The 19,602-nt window shown below is 56.5% G+C and overlaps 1 protein-coding gene across 1 annotated transcript in view; it reads right to left on the bottom strand.

Annotated features, from left to right (window-relative positions):
- Positions 1–1,069: 1,069 nt before the first annotated feature.
- The window catches only part of MGAT3 (beta-1,4-mannosyl-glycoprotein 4-beta-N-acetylglucosaminyltransferase), a 34,129-nt gene continuing 15,596 nt past the window's right edge, over positions 1,070–19,602 (bottom strand). Inside the window, exon 2 of the mRNA XM_080661849.1 lies at positions 1,070–5,576. Within this exon, the coding sequence (XP_080517975.1) occupies positions 3,974–5,575 (1,602 nt within the window). The 5' untranslated portion in view covers position 5,576 and the 3' untranslated portion in view covers positions 1,070–3,973. The remainder of the gene's footprint in view (positions 5,577–19,602) is intronic.

The raw sequence follows: 19,602 nt of genomic DNA, 5'->3' as shown, positions 1-19,602 counted from the left end.
CAGGGAGATGAACTCGATTTGCAATAACAAAATTGCTTCCTAAGCATCCTAACCAGATTGCGTTAAATGCTAGGCATCAAGGGGACACTTCAAGGGCTTTGTAAAATCGAGTACCCCCCTCTGGAGCCTGTGCCCCAGGACGTGGTCACGGTGAACTGGGCCTGAAATGGGCAATTCCCTGTCTCCTAAAATCTCAAGGATGTTCCTCCCATCACCAACCCCATGCAAAGGGCTTGGCACCTTGCGAGTGCTCAGGAGGCATAGCCCCTGCTCTGGCCACCAACACTGAGGTCACTCCTTCCCATCTCCGGCCTCGGTCTCCGCATCTAACACGGAGGCTGCACAGCCAGCCCACAGGGGACAAAGGCAGAGTTCAGTGTGCATTCCCACCATCTCTGAGACGCTCCTTAGAAGCACCCAGAGGGCCCCCTCCCAGGACAGTCCAGTATCCACAGGTCCCAGAGGAAGCCTCCCGGAAGCCCCCCACATCCCACGGCTCCAGGCGCCATCGCCGCTCAAGTCCCCAGTCAGCTCCCCGGTCAGCTCCACAGGAGAGAGATGACTGGTCCTGGAGGCTGCCATCTTCTCCTGCCCGAGGGTTGATGACAGGACCAGCGCTGTCAACCCAGGTCCAGCCCTGTCCGGCCATCAAGGGGCTGTGTCCGGTGGGTGGAGGCCGGGATGCTGCACAACATCCTGAGGATCCACAGGCTCAGGGAGGAAACGACCGAGGTGGATGCATTGGTCTTGACGCCCCAAGAGCACAACTGGGGAGAACTGCTGCTGTCTTGGTAGAGGCACCCAAGTCTTCATCTAGACCCCCCAGAGGTCCCAGGTCCGCTTCCCCTTCCTTCTGCCCAGAGCCTTCCCTTTCTCAGTTTATCTCCATCAGTGGGAGGGAAGTCTGCCCCCTGGTGCTGGTGGAGGTAACTGCATCCAGTCCTGGGGAGGCCCTCACCCCACAGATGCAGCCCTCCGTAGCAACAGTGGCTTTAGCGAGACCAGAGCCACCCACCTGCAGCCCTCCCTGCCCAGAGCACGCCCAAACCAGCCGCACGTGCACACGCTGCAGACTTTGTAGATGTTTTTATTATTAATATTATCTTAAACATCCCTTTAAGGGTGAAATGAAATCCAACCATTTACAGAGAAAATGATTTCAGAATGTACATATTGATTTTCCCTTACAAAAGAAATAATGATGTCCTTAAATTACCTTTCCTAGGGCCCTGCTACCTGCTTGGGCAACTCCTGCCTCCCCATCCCAATGGTCACCTTTGTCCCCAAAGCTCCCCCCCACCTGTCCCTGGGAACGGACATGACCCGGGGGTGGGCTGGGCCTCCTGGAGTCATAGGGCAGGTGTTTCCAGGGAAGGCTATCTGATATGCTGACAGGGCCAGTGGTGCACCAGTATTCACATTCACAGTTCGGTTTCCCTTCATATTGGGGGAGTGGCCCAGGGCTCCCCTGACCCCCCAAATTCCCAGTGTATGATGTGATAATAATTGAAACTCTTCAACCCCATGCTTTGGCCCCCACCCCTCTGACCGCTGCCATCTCCACCCAATGGCCAGGCCTCCACTTGGCAGAGACCACAAACAGCCCTCTTGGGTCTACGGAAAGGCAGGCCTTGGCTGGTCCTAGCTTCGTCCTCTCCCCCTGCCCCTGAGCTGGTGGACCGGAGGCCGGCCTGGGAAGCGGTATTCCAGTAGCAGGAGGAGCCAGGGGCGTGGGGTGAGGGAGCTGGCGAGGAGGGAGGTTTCTGGGCTGGGACTCAGGAGCCCTGACACTGCCTGTCCAGGGGCGAGCCGGCTGCTGGCTTCTTGAGCCACTTCTCAGCCCCGCGCGGGATCAGAGAGGGTGGCTGCTGTAACTCCAAGGGAGGAGAGTGAGGAAATAGAGCCCCTCAGCCTTCTTCACTCCTGCCCACCAGAGGCTGCTCCCAGACCACGCCCACACCAGGAACTCCCCCAGACAGGGCTGTGGCAAAGGGGCACCTCCTCTCTGGCCCGTCAGGAGACACCCAGGGAAAGTCCCTGCTGGAGGCCAGAGGGCACTGGGTGGAAAGATGTGGTGGGGCCAAGAGCGGCTGGAGGTAGTGGGCGCTCAGCTGCACAGCCCTCAGGTCAGGAGGATTCTCATCTCTTGGACTGAAAGACAGACAGACAGACGGACCCTGCATCCCCTTCAGCCTTGTTCTCCAGGCTCCCCAAGGGCTTTCTGCCTGTCATTTTGGGGAGCTGCAGGAGGTATGGCCATAGGCTCCAGATCCCGGGAAGCGCCTGGGCCCTGCTCCCAAATCCACACACAAGCATCTATGTATAGGGACACACCGACACAGACACATACAAGTACACACAAGCATGCACCCATGCCCATAAATACACACACGCATACCAACATGTACTGTTCCACAGGCAGCCTCTGCCTCCTGGCATCACTGGTGAGCATCCAAAGGGGCCTTGGAGAGGGGGTGTCTCATCCTCCCCATGACTGCAGGCTCTCACTGCACCCCAGCCCTGGGCTGGCAGTGAGGGGAGCAGGGCAGCTTGTTCCAGGGGCTCCAAATATGAGAGGAGGATCTTATGACTCCAACAGTCATTTCTACCCTCTCTTTCCCTCCGTCTGTGCCACAGATGCTCCTTGTTCCCTGTGTCCACCTCTCCGCCTTCCTTTAAGAAGAGAACTAAGCTGAGGCTGGGCACGTGGAGGCCCCGCTTCCCTTGCAGCTACGGTGGCCATGTGACTAAGTCCTGACCAGCAAGATGCGGTCAGAAGGAGCTTTGCCATCTCTGGCTCACGCCGTTAACAGGAAAGCGTGTGCGTTCCCGTGCGTTTCTCTGCTTCCCCCAGGCTCGGATGCACGTGATGGTGGGAAGCGGAGCCACCACTCTGTCCGGAACCGGAAGGGGTGTGTGAGGAAAGCAGAGCTGGCCTACTCGATCCAGACCATCGCCCTCTAGACAGTTAAATTAGACACAAGCTTCTGTCTTGCTAAAAGCACTGTATTTCGGGGTCTCTCATTACAGCAGCTTAGAACCTACTTTAATGAACACACCTCCTGCCCCCACGGAGCACACTAAGAGGCAGGAGATGGCACAGAACTGGCCTCAATGGCCCCCTTGGGCGCAGGGCAGCCTCAGGGCTCCTTTCTGGCCCCTAGCCAACGCCAAGGGGTACAAGGGTAACTCCACCCGAGACAGGGGAGAGCTGGGGATTCCGGCAGGAAGGGGTGTGGGGCACCCCCATGTCTGACCTACTAGGCTGGCTGATGTCCCATCCCACCCTGAGAACTGGACTCCTGGCCTTGCAAGGACCAAGGGGGAGCCCGCTAGACAGAAAGATAAAACGTAAGAAGGAACATCAACGCCAGGTTCGGAACTGAGAGGACTCCCCAGCCCCACGCCTATGTCGGCTCAGGAGCATCTGGAGCCCTGAGGGGAGGCGGGTGGAGGTCCCCGGCTCCTGGCCCAGCACTTCCGAGGACCCTGGGCTACTGCTCAACTGGATGCTGTTTTCTATACCCTCCTTTCCTGGCGTCCCTGCTTCCTCCTGGACCCCAATGCAACTATTTACAGAGCTGGGGGCCTCCTGGCAAGCCCTTTCCCACTGCAGGGCCAAAGGCTGGCTTCTCCCAGTAGCGCTGCAGCTCCCACGGGCCACCAGGAGCTCCTCCAGCTCCTCCCCACCCTCCCCTGCTACCCAGTTACCATCATGCACTGTCTGCGGCACCTCCTGGCACAGCCCGCTTGGAGGGCAGAAGAGTCAGGGTCCCCTCTCACCATGAGGAATGACGGTTTTTGAGGTCACAGGCCTGACCCCTGATCCACAAAGGCGTGGACAGGGAAGATTCTCCCATTCATCCACTTCCGGTCCTCTCTCTCAAGACCCCCGAGGTTAGGAGGAGGCAGGAAGATCACAGGAGGGCAGTCGCACCCCTGCCCTGCCACCGGCCCTAAACATCATGCAACCTTAGCCTTCCACCGCTTCCGACCTGGCCCTGGCGGGGGGCCTTCCCTCGGAACCCCTGTTCCGCGGCCCACCTTCCGCCGTGCTCTTGGGCCCCTGGTAGGGGTTGTCCAGCAGGTAGCGGAACTGGTTGTAGTTCTGCAGCAGGTACTTGGGGGCATACATGTGCTCGCCGGGGTCGGCTGGCGGGTACTCCTGCTGCGTGCCGTCGAACCAGCCCCCGGTGCGGATCAAGCTCCGGATGTAATTGAGGTCCCGCTTGTCCTCATAGTCCCCCCAGCGCGGGAAGTCCCCGTTCTGGGCGGACACGAGCTTGAAGTAGATGCCCTCGGGGGTGAAGCACCAGGAGCAGTGCCAGCCGGCGAAGTGCAGGGGGCTGCCCAGCGACCACTGCACCAGGATGTGGCCCGTGCGGTTCTCGTACTGCCGGAAGGCGGGCATCGTGTAGTACTGGCGGCGGCGCAGGCGGATGCCGTCCAGCCCGTACACCGAGCGCAGCATGTCCACCGTGCAGCCCGACACCACCTCCAGGGTGCCCGGCTGCTTCCAGAAGAAGCCGTACAGGGACTTGCGCATGTGGAAGGCGAAGGGCTCGGTCCAGCCGTCGTAGAGCTTGAGGAAGAGCACGCCGTCGCGCGCGGGGATCTCGTCCGCGTCGTCGATGATGAACACGTCGTCGGGCCGCAGGTTGCGCAGCCGCGCCACGCCGTCCTGGGTCAGGAAGGTGCGCAGGTAGTCGTCGGCGATCCAGCCGTCCTGCCGCCCGCCCGGCGGGAAGTGGTCCAGGAAGACGTAGAGCACCTTGTGCCGGATGTACTCGAACGTGCCGTTGGTCAGCATCTCCCGGAACTTGAGCGGCCGGGGCTCCCCGTAGGCCGTGAAGTTGGACTCGCACACCACGAAGGCGTCCACCACGTCGCCCAGCTCGTGGAAGCGCACGTCCAGCAGGTCGAACTCGTGGTTGATGTTGATGGCGTTGATGACGCGCCGTGGCACCTCCCTGGGCACCAGGCGCTCCTTGGTGGGCAGGTTGGAGTACTGCACCACGGTGGGCACCCCGCAGCTGGGCCCGTGCCAGCCCGGCAGGCACACGCACTCCACCCACTTGCGCCGCGTGCCCCGGCCCCCTGTGCGCTCCCTGGCACTCAGCAGGTGCCGGGCTGGGCCCCGGGCAGATGAGCCATCGCCCCCCTCCGTCTTCTCCTCCGGCCGCCCCGATGGGGGCTTCTCCAGCACCTTGGTACCCGGTTTGAAGCAGACACCCCCGGCTTTGGTGCGGACGAAATACTCGGTGGTGTCCTCGGGGAGCACGAAGTCCATGCGGTGGAGGTCCTCGGCGGCCTTGCTTGGGGACAGTGGCTGGAGCAGGGGCGAGTGGGAATAGAGTGGGGTACGCAGCAGGTCGGGGCTCCCCGGCTCTGGGCTGGCCTGGGGCGTGACGGGGGCATTGTTCCAGAAGAAGTTGGACAGGAGGTTAGGGCTGAGGGAGGCCAGTTCTCTGGGGAAGGTGACGTAGGACAGGGTCTTAAAGAAGTGCAGGAAGGAGATGAGGCACAGGCCGGCCATACAGAACATGAGAAAGAGCTTGTAGCGTCTCATCTTCATCCTGCGGGGAAGAGGGAGAGCAGGTCAGGGTCTGCGTTCCTGGGGCAGGGGAACCTGAGGCCCTTCTAGGAGCTGGACATGACCAGGCCTTTGCCGCCACCATGTTTGTGAATGTCCTGGCCAGGTGCGGGGGACCCTGCTTGCAATCACCTCCTGCCCCCCCAGGCGTCAAGCCTGCTGGTCCACCTTGCTGTACCAGTATCCCCGGAATCCCCAGTACCACAGAAATTCCCCTCCTGGTTCAGGACCACCCTCTGCTCCCACAGCGCTTCCCCCAGAGACCACCAGGTCACCCACATCCAGCCTCTGCAGCCCCACCCGCCACCTGGCCCGCCCCACCCCAACTGCACCAGCTGCATTGCTCCAGGAACAAAATGCATCCTGGGAAAAGCTCAACCCTGGAGTGCAGTCTACCAGGGGGCTTAGGGGCCCCAAAGGAGAGGGGAGCAGGCTGCAGACTTGGGGGCCCTTTTCTGCACCACCCAGGGTGATGTTCTTGTTCGTTTGTTTGTTCTTTCTTTCTACCTATTGTACCTTTTCTTGTGGAATAGTGACAAGTCTTTTGAATGCCTTTTCGCTGAAAAAAATTCACAGGTCTCAAGGGATGACATTTAATTCTAACATATTTAAAGAATAAAATTAAGTAAAAGTTCCCCTCATTACCCTGTGCCTCACACTACATTGGTCTCCAGGCATAAATAATTTCAGTTATTAGAGGTGTATTGCTGGCTTTAAGATGCAATTTTCCTGTTCTTGGTTTAATAGTTTTCTTAAATATTGGACACTAAGTCCAATCAAATTTTTTCTCAATCAATAATAGAGATTTTCAGATCAGTAGAAATAAAGCTACCATTTCCTTTTAAATCCTACATAATATTCCATGGTTCTTTTGAATGAATCACCCTATTCATGAGTGATTCATGAATATAACCATTCTCTATTTACACAGTCTAATTTATCAATTTGTTATAGCTGTGGAGGGCCTCAGAAAAGTATTTTTTTATAATGTAAGTAGACTTTCTATTTTATTTTTTATTTTTTTAAATATATATTTTATTGATTTTTTACAGAGAGGAAGGGAGAGGGATAGAGAATAAGAAACATCGATGAGAGAGAAACATCGATCAGCTGCCTCCGGCACACTCCCTACTGGGTATGTGCCCGCAACCAAGGTACATGCCCTTGACCGGAATCGAACCTGGGACCCTTGAGTCCGCAGGCCGACGCTCTATCCACTGAGCCAAACCGGTTAGGGCTAGACTTTCTATTTTAGATTATTTGTAGTTTATCAGAAAAGTTGCAAAGATAGTACAGAGAGTTCCTTTACACTCCTCACCAGTCTCCCCAGGGCCAGCATCTTCCATCACCACGTACATTTGTCACGAGGAGACAGAAACGGGCGCGTTACTATGAACTAAAGTCCACACTCGATTTGGATGTACATCTCCTGAACAAGCCTGAGCAGCAAGAGAGCACTCTGACCATAACAATCCAGATCATTCCTTTTTAAAATGTTTTTAAAGCCAACATTTGATTTTTAGAGAAAGAGGAAGGGAGAGGGATATAGAGAAACATCGCTGAGGGAAACCTCAGCGACTGGCTGCCTCCTGCACGCCGGCTGGGCCAATCTGGCTCCTTCTGTCTGTGAGCCCAGGGAGGTGGCAGGCAGGCGGGAGGTATACTCATCTCACTGAGTGGGACCAGTGACCTGCTTGGGGTGACCCGCCAAGTCACAGGAGGGGTGGAAAAGAAAACTGGCCTCTGGCATCTCGTGTCTTCACGTCTCCTTCCGTAGATCCCGGTGAGTAGGGCACAGTCCTTACACCTAGAACGTTCTTTCCCTTAAAATGGTCCTTTCTGCCATGACTCGGTTGGTTGGAGTGTCGCCTCATACACTGGAAGGTTGCAGGTTCAGTTCTAAGTCAGGGCACATGTCGAGGTTGTCAGTTTGATCCCAGGTAGGGGTACATGCAGGAGGCAACCAACCGATGTTTCTATCTCCCGTCGATGTTCCCCTCTCTAGAATCAGTGGACATGTCCTCGGGTGAGGATAGGTATTTTTTAAAGTGCCTTTCTGTGGCTTCTTCTCTGGTTCTGAGTCCTTTGAGTGTCCTGCCATACTCTCCCTTTCACTTCCTAACTCGGAGGACAGCAGGGTGCAGTGGGAAAACATGCACCCGGCTTCCAACGACTGTGATCTTAAGGAAGGCTCTTCACCATTCTGAACCTCAGTTTCTACATCTGTGAAATGGACAGAGTTCTTGGTATGCAGCGGGTGCTCAGTAAACTTTCGTCCCCCCTCCCCCACAATTATAAGAGCAAGTTTATTTAGCAAGTTAAAGAGGTAGTAGAAGGGAGCCAGCTGGGCTGTGGAGGCTCGGGAAACAAGTGACAGAAGCAAAGGAAGGGCCCTGGGAGCTTGGGAGAGGGAAAGGCAGAGGCAACTCCCTGGGGGGCGGAGTAGGGGATGGAAAAGGCACGTGTGCTCCCGAGAGGAAGAGTGCACCGAACTTCCGAACTTCCGTTCCTAAAATGTTTTTATTGATTTTAGAGAGAGAAGAAGGGAGAGGGAAAGAGAAACACCGATGTGAGAGAGAAACATCTGTACGCATCACAACCGGGGATCAAACCCGAACCCCGGGCCTGTGTCCGACCGGGAATGGAATTGGTGACCTTTCCATGCACGGGGCAATGCTCAACCCACTGAGCCACACCAGCCAGAGCAAACTTTCGCCCTTTCCATGCTCAAGGCTAGAAGGCTCCAGACTCCGAGCTGCAAGGTCACAAGGCACAGAATCATGAATGTTGGATCTCGAACTAATTTTAAGGACCATCTCCTCCAATCCTTTCATTTTATAAAGGAGGGAAGCGAGGGGCTTCGGGGACCTGCTCAAAGTTACAAAACTGAGGCATGAGCCTGGGTGGCTCTGACTCCTGTGCTACCCTAGGAGGCTCCTGAGCAGGCCATCAGGGACAGTCGAGTCGCCAACCCCTGGCCCGGCAGTACCTGTGCTGTCAGGTCCAAGATGTCCCATCTTGTTCCATTTGAACGCTTGCCCTTCCCGGAGCCTGTCCACAGGTGGCTAGCACAGCGGACTGCAGGCAGGCAGGACAACTGTGTGTGGGGAGGGTACCTCTGCTGAGTGTCAGCTGTCCCGGGGCAGAGGTAGGGCTGGTCGCCACTGGCCTTCGGGAAGGCGGGAGGAGGGGCTGCTCCTTGGGAGCATTTTGAAGCGGGTCTTCGGCGTCCACAATGGATTCCAGCCCTGCTCTGGGGAAGCGAGAGCAGGTAGGCCAGCCAGCAGAATGAGTGGAGGGCAGTGGGGTGAGGCCCAATAAAGGCAGGCGGGGAGTTGTTGCCATGGCAGGCACCGGGTCAAAGGCAACTGCAAATTGAGGTCAGCACAGCAGAAGCCTCCAGAGTGGCCCACCTAAGGAGTTCAGGACCTGGCAAGGGAGCCCGATGGCCCCGGTAGACTGCCCCCCTACTTGGGACCTGCCTCTGCAGGGCACACCCCAATCCCTGCCCTGGCAGGAGTGCACTGGGCTCGAGCTGTGGAGAGCAGGGCAGGACGGGGCCAGGACTAAACCCCCTGGCAGCATCGAACAAAGGCCTTAGCAGGTAAGACACTCAGGGAGGCAAGTGAACACTCTGCTTTTCCCAAAAGGGGCACTTTGACCCCACCGAGGTCACAATGCCCCAACTCCCCTGGCCAGGCTGGCTTCTAGGCTCTGGTTACCCCTGGCCAGCTGTGCCCCTCCAAGGACAGACACCAATGCCTGGGATCTATCCCTCTGGCCCCCGGGGGCCTTCAGAGTGAGGCCCCTTTAGAAGGTCCCAGCCTCACTTGCTGCCGAGAATCCGGAACTGAGCATGTTTCTCTCATCACTCCGCTGCCAGGAAGCTCAAACGTGCACAGTGGTCAGCCCAGAGTAAGTCAGTGCCTCATAAACTGCGTTTCCTGGGACACCTTCACTCACAGCTGCCGGCATTTTTTTTTAAATATTTTTTATTGATTTGAGAGAGGAAGGGAGAGGGAGTGAGAGAGAGAGAGAGAGAGAAGCGTCGATGTGAGACAGAACATCAATCGGTTGCCTCCTGTACATGCCCCAACCGGGGACTGAACCCACAGCCTGGGCATGTGCCCTGACCAGGAATTGAACCAGAGACCTTGTGGTGCACAGGACGATGCTCAACCAACTGAGCCACACCAGCCAGGGCCGTATTTTTTAAACTCTTATTCTTCCTGGCCTGATTCCTTTTTATCTGTCCTCATGTGTTTTGGTAAGTGCTTCAAATAAGTTTGTTTTTAAATCCTCACCCGAGGATATTTTTCCCATTGATTTTTAGAGAAAATGGAAGGGAGCGGGGAGAAGGGAAGAGAGAGGAGAGAAACATTGATGTGAGAGAGACACATCGATTGGTTGCCTCCCGCACGCACCCTACTGGGGGCAGGGAACAAACCCGCAACCCAGGTATGTGCCCTTGACCAGGAGTTGAACTCAAGACCCTTGGGTGTGCGGGCTGATGCTCTAACCACTTACCAACACTGGCCACGGCTTCAATACACTTCTTGACTGAGAGGCATAGAAATAGGAGATGGAATAAATACGTAAGCATTGGGAACGAGGGTCTCCCTAAGTCTCGACCACGCTGGAAGGTCATTGTAAGGGCTTTGTTTTTACTGATGGGGAAACTGAGACTCAGAGAGCTGATGAGCCTTTCCCCAATGACACTAAGTACATGGTCAGGACTTGAACCTAAGTCATGTTCCCAAGCCAGTGCCTGTTCCCTCCTTACAGCCGAGACGGTGTCCCTCCCCAGCGCAGGCGGCGGCCATGGAACCAACCTGGGCCCAGCCAGCAGCATTTGCGTCCGTTGCAAAGCTTCACAGAGAAACCATCAGGTGTAACCATAAAGCTCACGGTCACTGACACAACCCAGCTGCTGTCCTAAGCACGTTACACACACAACCTCACTGAGCCCTCCCAACACGGAGCAGGTACCGTTGTCATCCCATTTCACAGATGAGGAGACTGAGGCCAGAGAGATGCTGTAACTTGCTCAGTGTCACACAACCCATAAGGGTCAGACTCGATTCTGTGGGGTCAACAGTGGGATTTAATCCAGTGGTAAAGGTATCCCGAGTCCCTTCCATATGCCACGTTCAACCCAAGTGGGCAACAGGGTCCTACGAAGTGCCCACTGGTGACGAGGGAAGACAATCCGGTGTCGTCATCCCTGATGTCTGTCTCCGGGCGGCAGAACTAGACCCTCACCTCCTCAAAAGCACCCCGTTGCTTCCATGCGCACATTCTGGAACCAGACTGCCCGGTCCCAATCCTGGCTCTGCCGTTTCCTGGGTAGCCTCAGGTAGGCTGAAAACGTCCCTGCGCCTCCCTTTCTCGTCTTTACAAGGACGCAATAATAACCGCGTGAAGTGCCACGCACATACCGAGGGCTCGATGAGCTTCAGCTCCTCTTGCTGCCATTGCTGCTCCCCAGCCCGGCAGAGAGCAGAGAGCCTGGGGCGGGGGAGGAGCAGCCGGGCAAAGGCTCGGCAGGTGCTGTCCAGTCTCAGAGCAACAAGGAGCAGAGTGAGGGGCTTAGCAAGTGGAGCCAGGCCAGAGCCTGAGCCTGATGGGGAGGGAGGGGAAGGCTTGGAAACAGCACTCTGCTTCCTGGGGCTCCAGGGGACTGAGAGGCTGTCTGGGAGCCTTCGTAGAAGGACCCCCACATATTCCGTGAGTTGCCCCCAGCCCCAGGGGCTGGGTCTCCTATTTGAGTGGGTGAAGGTGGTGGGGATGGGCCAGGTGCTTCCCGGTGGCCAGATAATCATGGAGGAGGGAGGCTGATGCTGACCCTGACCCAGGATGGCAGCAGGACCAGCCCACCCTGGGCTGCCGCCTCCTGTGCTGACTCGCAGCCTCACGGCCGGCTGTGGCTGTGCCCACCGGGAGGGTCCCAGCTCGGCAGGTTTTCTTCCTTCCCCCCTCTTCGCACTGCTCCCCTTGGCTCCGCTTGGAAGACTGATGGAGTGAGGGGGGAAGCAGATGAGCCCAAACCCCATGACACAGTATGATGTAGGGTGGGGGGCTCAGGCTGAGTCCAGTAGGGACTGTGGTGAGAGGAGACAGGTGGTCCCTGGAGGCTGAGGCTGTGACCTGGAGCTGGCCAGGCGGGCAGCAGCCTCCAGTGCAGACAACCCTGACAGCTGTCACCGGGTGCTATCCATGGTCCTGAGCTCTCCTGCGCTGACCAGGGTCCTAGCTCAGTCCTGGGGGTGCCCTGAGGCAGCCTCCTCTGTGGTTCAGCAGCTCATGGCCACTAATGGCCACTTCCCCTGTGGGCCCACTCCTGGCCCCCTTCCTCACCTGCCTGAGGAACCTGATGCCTGGTGTCCTCATCTCTGGGACAGCCTTGGGGCACTCAACTCCTCCAACTGGGAGAAGGGGCCCTGTGGTCTGTGTCCAGCAGCGGACAGGTCCAACCCCTAGTAGGTGCTCAGGAATGTGCCCATCTAAACCCCCCACCCTCAGAGCACTTCGAATGGGCCCTCGCCACCTCTCCAAGAGTTCATCTGCTTGAAAGAGCATCTTGACTTTGAGCTGAAGTCCACCTCCTTGTGCTCACCTCACCCCACTTCAGTCCTGCCCCTCGTGACCTGAGGAAGACAGGAAGTGCATCGTAGCAGCCAACTCTGCTGTGCCCAGCAGCGCCCAAGACACAGAGTAGGCCAGTGGTTACAATGTCAGGTCTGAACACTGTCTCTGACCTTGGCAAGTTACTCCACCTCTCTATGCCTCAGTTCCCCCTCTAAATAAAATGGAGGTATAACACTCCCTGTCTCATAGGGTTACTGTGAGAATCAGATTAGTTAATCCATGCCAAGGACTCGTAACCGGGCCTATGCATACAGTAGGTTCTCAGTAAATACTGGCTTCCAGTGTTACTGGAAGTCGGGAGGATTTGGTGTGAATCCCAGTGCTGTAACTTACTAGCTGTGTGTCCTTAAGCAAGTTACTTCGCCTCTCTGAGCCTGTCTTCCAATGAAGGAAGGTATCATCCTCTCCCTTGTAGTCCTGTGGGCGATCTGGATGAGCCCAGGTGTCACAACACCTGCATGGGGCCTGGCACTTGATAGATGCTCTAAAAATGCCTGTTTCTTTCCTTCCGTTTGGGTTTCCTGCCAGATGAGCAAATGCAGATGACCCGACTGAACACGCCAGGCCTGGCTCCTGGCCAGCTCTGTTAAAGGACTAGGCCAGTTGTAGGGCTCCTTCCCACCAACTGGCACCCACCGCCTTCCCGGGCATTTCTCAGTGACTCATCCAAACCTGAGGCCAGAACCTGGGGTATCTGGAGCCCCACGGGGGGGGTCAGACTCCTCTCCCAGGGTCTGAAGGGCCCTCAAGTAAGAATACTGTCCAAGCCTTTGCCCAGGCCAGTGTCCCTGCCAAGTGCCCACTTGGCTTCTGTTTGTCCAATCCTTAGAGCCGCCCCTTCCAAGCCCCTGGGCTGCCAGAGTCCTCCTGGCGGCCTGAATCCGCTCCCAGGAGCTGCTGCTATTGTCTCCAGGTCCTTTCTTAGGATTAAGCAGGGAAGTCAGCGGCTCAGGGATCGAAGGCAGCGACCGTGACTTCTACACTCCCTTTGTCTCGGGGACCAATGGGTCCTTCCAACACGAGGTTCCATGACTCCACACGGAGAGAGGAGCAGAGGAGGTGGCTAAGAACAGCACAGATTCTGGAGTTCTGGCAAGATGCACAAAACGGATGCTGTTTATTTCTTCACCTCTCATCATCGTAGTCATTCCTTCGGTCCACCTCCATCAGGCAGGGCTCCAAAAGGCAAGCCTACATGCAGGGGTCACTCTACAGCCAGCACGTTTTCCAGGCCACTGGCGGGCATTTACTGAGACCTTGCTGTACGCCAGGCATTGCAGCTATGAGGGCTGGAGAGAAGTTAGATTCAGGGGACCAACCCTGGAGGAACGTCCATATGTCCCCATTTTGTAGATGAGAAAACAGAGGCTTGGGGAGGTTAAGGTACTTGCTTAGCCACACAGGACTAGTGGGAATGAAACAGATGGAAACTGAGACAGAGGGACTGCAGATTTTGGGGTCCTGCCCTAGGACAAACACGAATGGCCTGGCTGAGGGAGGGTCTGCTGTACCAGGAATTCTGCTTCCCCGGGCATTCCCGAGTGAGAGAGTGGCCTCATGGGGCCATCCCTGGCCAAGGACTCCATCTGTTCCAGGTGACCAGAGTCCTGGCAAACCCTGTTCACCACGAGGCAGCAGCTGTCTGAGCTGCAGAGGAAAAAGGAAACGTAGGCCCAGAAGGGAGAGGCAGAGCTGCACTGGGAACCAGTTCTTGGACCAGCCAGGCAGTGTTGGAGGAAGACAGGGCACCCATGCCACCAGAATACCCAATGTGCCTGGGCACAAGGGTCTGGGCTGGCGGAATGCTCAGGCCAACGCCCAAGCCCAGAAGCCCTCTCCAGGGTGAACCACCTCTCCCCCTGCTCCACCACCAGCCCCGTGCGCCCTGTCCCTCTCCTTCCTCCAAATCTCTCCACCCAAGCCCAGCTCCCACAGAGGCCGAACACGTGCCTGGGAAGGTTGATTCCCAAGGCTGAGGCCTGCCCTTGCTCCTTGGGGCCTCCTCCCCTTTCCCCACTGGTCACTGGCTCACCCAGGACACCAGCTTCTGGTCTCCAGAGGCCAATGGCAGTGGACATATAGAACATTTCCACTATCCCAAAACGTCCTATGGACCGGACTGTAGGCTAAGCAGATTACTCATCCTCAGGTACCAGCCAACGGACAGCTGTGCTCAGCACTGAGGCTCACCGCTGTTGTGACCCTGGCCTCTCCATCTGCCCCCACCTCGCCTTGTTCATGTTAATGTGGCGGTCACCACTTATTGCATGCTTAAATATGTGCCAGCTGTTGACTGGATTTCATATAGATGTGACCCTCACAGCCATCCTTGGAGGTAGGAATTATTATCCGTACTTTACAGACAAGGAAACGGAGGCTCAGAGGGTAAAGCAACTTGTAGAGTGTTTCTCTGATCCCCTGTGCAAACCCCTGCTCTCCAGGGCTTGAGGCCCACACAGCTTCCACTTAGAGGGGCTGGGGCAGGGTGCGGGTAGGCTGGCCTGTCACCGGCCACTGAAGGCTCTGAGCAGGGCAACAACATCAGGCTGGGCCTGAGGATGACGAATCTGTTAGCTTGCAAAGCTATCTGATGACACGCTCTTTGATGGTGGAAACCTCCAGGCCTGTGCTGGCCAGCCCACCAGCCACTGGCCACATGTGGCTACTGAGCACTTGAAATTGACTGGTGCGCCCTGGCCGGGAAGCTCACTTGCTTAGAACATCAACCCGATACACTAAGGTTGCGGATTTGATCCTTGGTCAGGACACATACAAGAATCAACCAATGCATGCATATCTAAGTGGAACAACAAATCGATGTTTCTCACTATCCCTTCCTCTCTCTCTGTCAAATCAAAAATAAATAAATAAATAAATAAATAAACAAACAAACAAACAAACAAACAAATAAAATTTAAAAATAAATTGACTGGGGAAACTGAAGCAAAGGAGCTGAATAAATACTTCTCCAGAATAGATATTTCTCCAGAAAGGACATACAGATGGCCGACAGACACATAAAAATGCTCGTCACTAATCCAAGATGCAAATCAAAACGACAATGAGGTATCACCTCACACCTGTCAGAATGGCTACCATCAATAAATCAACAACAAGTGCTGGCGAGGATGTGGAGAAAAGGGAACCCTCGTGCACTGCTGGTGGGAATGCAGACTGGTGCAGCCACTGAGGAGAACAGTATGGAGTTTCCTCAAAAATAAAAAATGGAACTGCTGTTTGACCCAGCGATCCCACTTCTGGGAATATAGTCTAAGAATCCCAAAACACCAATCAGGAAGAGTATATGCACCCCTATGTTCATAGCAGCGCACTTTACAAGAGCTAAGATCTGGAAACTGCCCAAGTGCCCATCAGCAGATGAATGGACTAAAAAGCTGTGGTACATCTATACCATGGAATACTATGCAGCAGTAAAAAAGAGGGATCTCTTACCCTTTGAGACAGCATGGATACACCTGGAGATTATTATGCTAAGCAAAATAAGCCAGCCAGAGAAAGACAAATGTCACATGATCTCACTTATTTGTGGAATCTAATGAACAAAATAAACTGACAAGCAAAATTGAAGCAGGGGCATGGATGCATGAAAGATTGACATCTGAGAGGGGAGGGGAGGAAGGAAAGAGATTAACCAAATATATACACTGAGTGGCCAGATGATTATGATCTCTGAACGCATAATAATCTGGCACTCAGTGTATATCCTATATAATAAAAGGCTAATATGCAAATTGTCCCCTAGACCAGGAGTTCGACCAGCAGGCAGGCCGGCAACTGCTCATGTTCCCCCCCCGCCCTGGCCAGGCTGGCCAGACCCCACCCATGCACAAATTCATGCACCAGGCCTCTTAAATATATATATATATATATATATATATATATATCTCCTATCTAATAAAGAGGGAATATGCTAATTGACCATCACTCCATCACAAAGATGGCTGCACCCACAGCTGAGGCCAAGTTCCCATAAGGAGCCTTAATGAGCAGTCAGCAGGGACCTGAGGCTACACCCTCCCCCGCCCCTGTGGGGCTTGACAGGGGACCTCAGGCCGTGTCCCCCACCTGGCAGGGCTTGATGGGGGACCTCAAGGTGCGCTTCCTGTCCTGGTGCTTGGCTAGGGGACCTGAGGCTGCTCCCCCCACCCCAGCACCAGGCCGGGAGACCTCAGGCCGCACCCCCCACCAGGTGGGGCTTGACAGGGGACTTCAGGCCGCGCCCCCCACCCTGGCACCAGGCTGGGGGACCTCAGGCTGTGCCGCCCTGCCTGGCGGGGCTTGACGGGGGACCTCAGGCCATGCCCCCCACCCTGCGGGGCTTGACAAGGAATCTCAGGCCGTGTCCCCCACCTGGCGGGGCTTGACGGGGGACCTCAAGGCATGCACCCAACCCCGGTCTGGGCTGGGGGACCTCAGGCCATGCCCCCCGTCCTGGCACCGGGCCAGGGAACCTGAGACTATGTGCCCTGCCTGGCGGGGCTTGACAAGGGTGGGACTGGCTGGGTCTGGATCTTGCCCAATGTGGGGGGGGGGCCGGTTCTGGGTCTCACACGATTTTGAGGCACATGTGGGTGGGTGGGGACTTGACTCTGGGTCCCATGGTGTGCCCCAGACTCTGACAGGAGTAAGGTTTTCATAGACATTTTACTAATTTTCTTTCATCTCTGACATTTCTATTATAGAGAAAGGGCAAATAGCAATATTAAATTATTTCCTCTAATGAATCCCCTTTTAATGTGCACGAATTTCGTGCACTGGGCCACTAGTGTGTGTGTGTGTGTGTGTGTGTGTGTGTGTGTGTGTGTGTGTGTATACACACACACACATACACACACTGAGTGGCCAGATTATTATGCGTTCAGAGATCATAATAATCTGGCCACTCAGTGTATATGCATATATGCATAACCCATGGACATGGACAATAGTGTGGAGAGGCCTGGGGTGAGGCAGGGGCTGGGTGGAGGAGGACAAAGGGGGAGGGAAATGGGGGACATCTGTAATGTTGTCAACAATAAAGAAACTTTTAAATAAAATGTTAGCTTTAATAGCCATATGCAGCTAGTGGCTACCGAACTGGACAGAGTAGGTTTAGAAAGGACTGGGGAGAAGGGAGGCAGGGCAGTGGGGGTGGCATGTGGAGGAGGCAGTGGGAGGAGCTGAGAGGAGGACCCTGGGGCACAGCTGTGGTGCTGGGGGCAGGAGGCATCCAGGGCATGCAACCCGGGACACAGGGAGGGGTGGGGACAGCGGAGCTGATGCTGAGGTGCTCAGCAGATACTAGATGCTGGAGGGAGGGGGCGGGAGGAGGGACACAGCCCTGGGGGCCACCTGATGTCCCAGACCAGCAAGAGTGAGAACTGATAAGGCTCTGTGGGTGGGTGGGTGGGTGGGTAGAGGGCAGATCAGCTCTGGGCTTGGCGCTGGGGTGCAGCAAGATGGGTGGATGAGGTCCTCACACAGCTCAGTCCAGTGGAGGGACAGAGCATGCCGGGTGTCAGGAAGGGCCTCCAAGGAGAGGACATTGCAGCCAAGACCCAAGGTCCCGCAGGAGCTACTGCGCAGAGTGGAGACAGCACCCCAGGCAGTAGGCCAAGGGCACAGAGGCCTGTGTGTTGGGAACCCTCAGGGCTGTGCAGCAAAGTCGGGGGGTCCTGAGTCTGGTGCGGGGCAAGTGGAGTGGCAAGGGATACTCCCCACACCTCAGGGGCTGCTCGGACACAAGCCTGACCACCCCACCTCAGTAGCCACCCTCCTGGGTCTGTAATCCCAATGCAGGCAAACCCTCTAGCTGGGCAGGCTGGGGAGCGGTGGGCCTGGAACATTCCTCCCAGGAGAAGGTGCCTCTGCCATCATCCCTTCTTGGCAGCTGCATTTAGCAGCACTCGCGCTCCTGGGTGCCAGATGGGGCGTGCACTCGCCTGACTGCATTATCCGCACAGTGATGGGCAGGGAGGGCACGGGCTGAGAACCTACCTGAGGCCCAGCTGGCAGCAGCAGGACTCACACCCACACAGCACCGCTGCGGGTCCTCACTCAAGATTTCAGGCTGCTGCCTCCAGCCTTGCCCCGTCCCCAGCAGGAGCCAGTGGAGAGCTCACCGGGCAGACCCCTCTGCCCAGGCTCCCCTCTCCACAGGCCGCACTCCACCAGGCTGTGCTGCAGTGACTTACAAGCCGGTCTCACTAAGCCCAGGGTTCCCTCCCATCCCCCACGGATTCCAAACGGAACAAATCACCCTGTACGTGCTGGATCTCCAGTAACTTGAAGGGATCAGGTGCTCTAGAAAGTTGGGAAACCTCTGAGGTGAGGCCTGGACTTCAGGAGGCTCCCGCTCTGCACTGCAGACAACCGCCCCGGGCTGCCCCCGCCCACACCTTCCACCCACCTCCTGCTCTGTGAGTTTTCCCCCAGCCCTGCTGGCTGGGGATGGGAGACAGGGAGGGTCCCACCCTGGCTCCAGCCACCACCCTGGCTCCAGCCACCACCCTGGGGTTTATGTGGCTTCCTGTTCGCCTGACCTGACCTCCAGCCAGTGGGGCCTGGCTGCGTGGGCTGGGGCACCCAACCCCGCACCTACAAGGAGAAAGGAGGAGGGATGTCTGAGCCAACCCCGGAGCCGCCCTCTGCAGCATGCTCTAAGGCAGCCGTGGGCAAACTACGGCCCGCAGGCCGGATCCGGCTGTTCTATCCGGTTCTCTTGCTCTCCCCTCCGCTCCTTTACTTTGAATTTATATTAGTTCACACAAACACTCCATCCATGCTTTTGTTCCGGCCCTCCGGTCCAGGTTAAGAACCCATTGTGGCCCTCGAGTCAAAAAGTTTGCCCACCCCTGCAGGGCTCTAGCGCCCTTCTCTGATGCCCTCACATCAGAGTCCCCGTGAGAGTCCATGACCAGCCTGGCTCCTCCTGGCTTGCCCTGGAAGTGGCAGTGGGGTGTCGGTCCCTCCGCCTGGGGCTTCCTGCTCCCTGCACTGCACCCTGCCTCGTCCCACCGGGTTTCTCCCCGGACCCCTCCCGTCCCCTGACCTGGTACCTGCCTCAAGCCCCAGGTCCTGGTCACAGGTGAGGCCGTGTCCCATCCCAGCCACTTTGCTGAGCTCCACCTTGTGCCTGACCTCTATGGCTCCTTGGCAGCCGTCTCTTCCCTGGAGGCTGCCCCCGCCCCCCAAGTGCAGCGCAGGCAGCAACGAGGTGGCTACTGGCTACGTGAGGAGCTGATCTTGGCCTGGCCTGGCCCGGCGCCCGCTCCACCTCTCCCTGCCTAGTCGCCTAACCTCTCTGGGCTTCTGACTGTGCAAAGGGGTAAGCAAGCAGCAGCGCGAGGCATCGATGCCAG

Source organism: Plecotus auritus, assembly GCF_963455305.1.
Source record: "Plecotus auritus genome assembly, chromosome: 3".
NCBI lineage: Eukaryota > Metazoa > Chordata > Mammalia > Chiroptera > Vespertilionidae > Plecotus > Plecotus auritus.
This window is presented reverse-complemented; position numbering and strand designations above follow the sequence as displayed.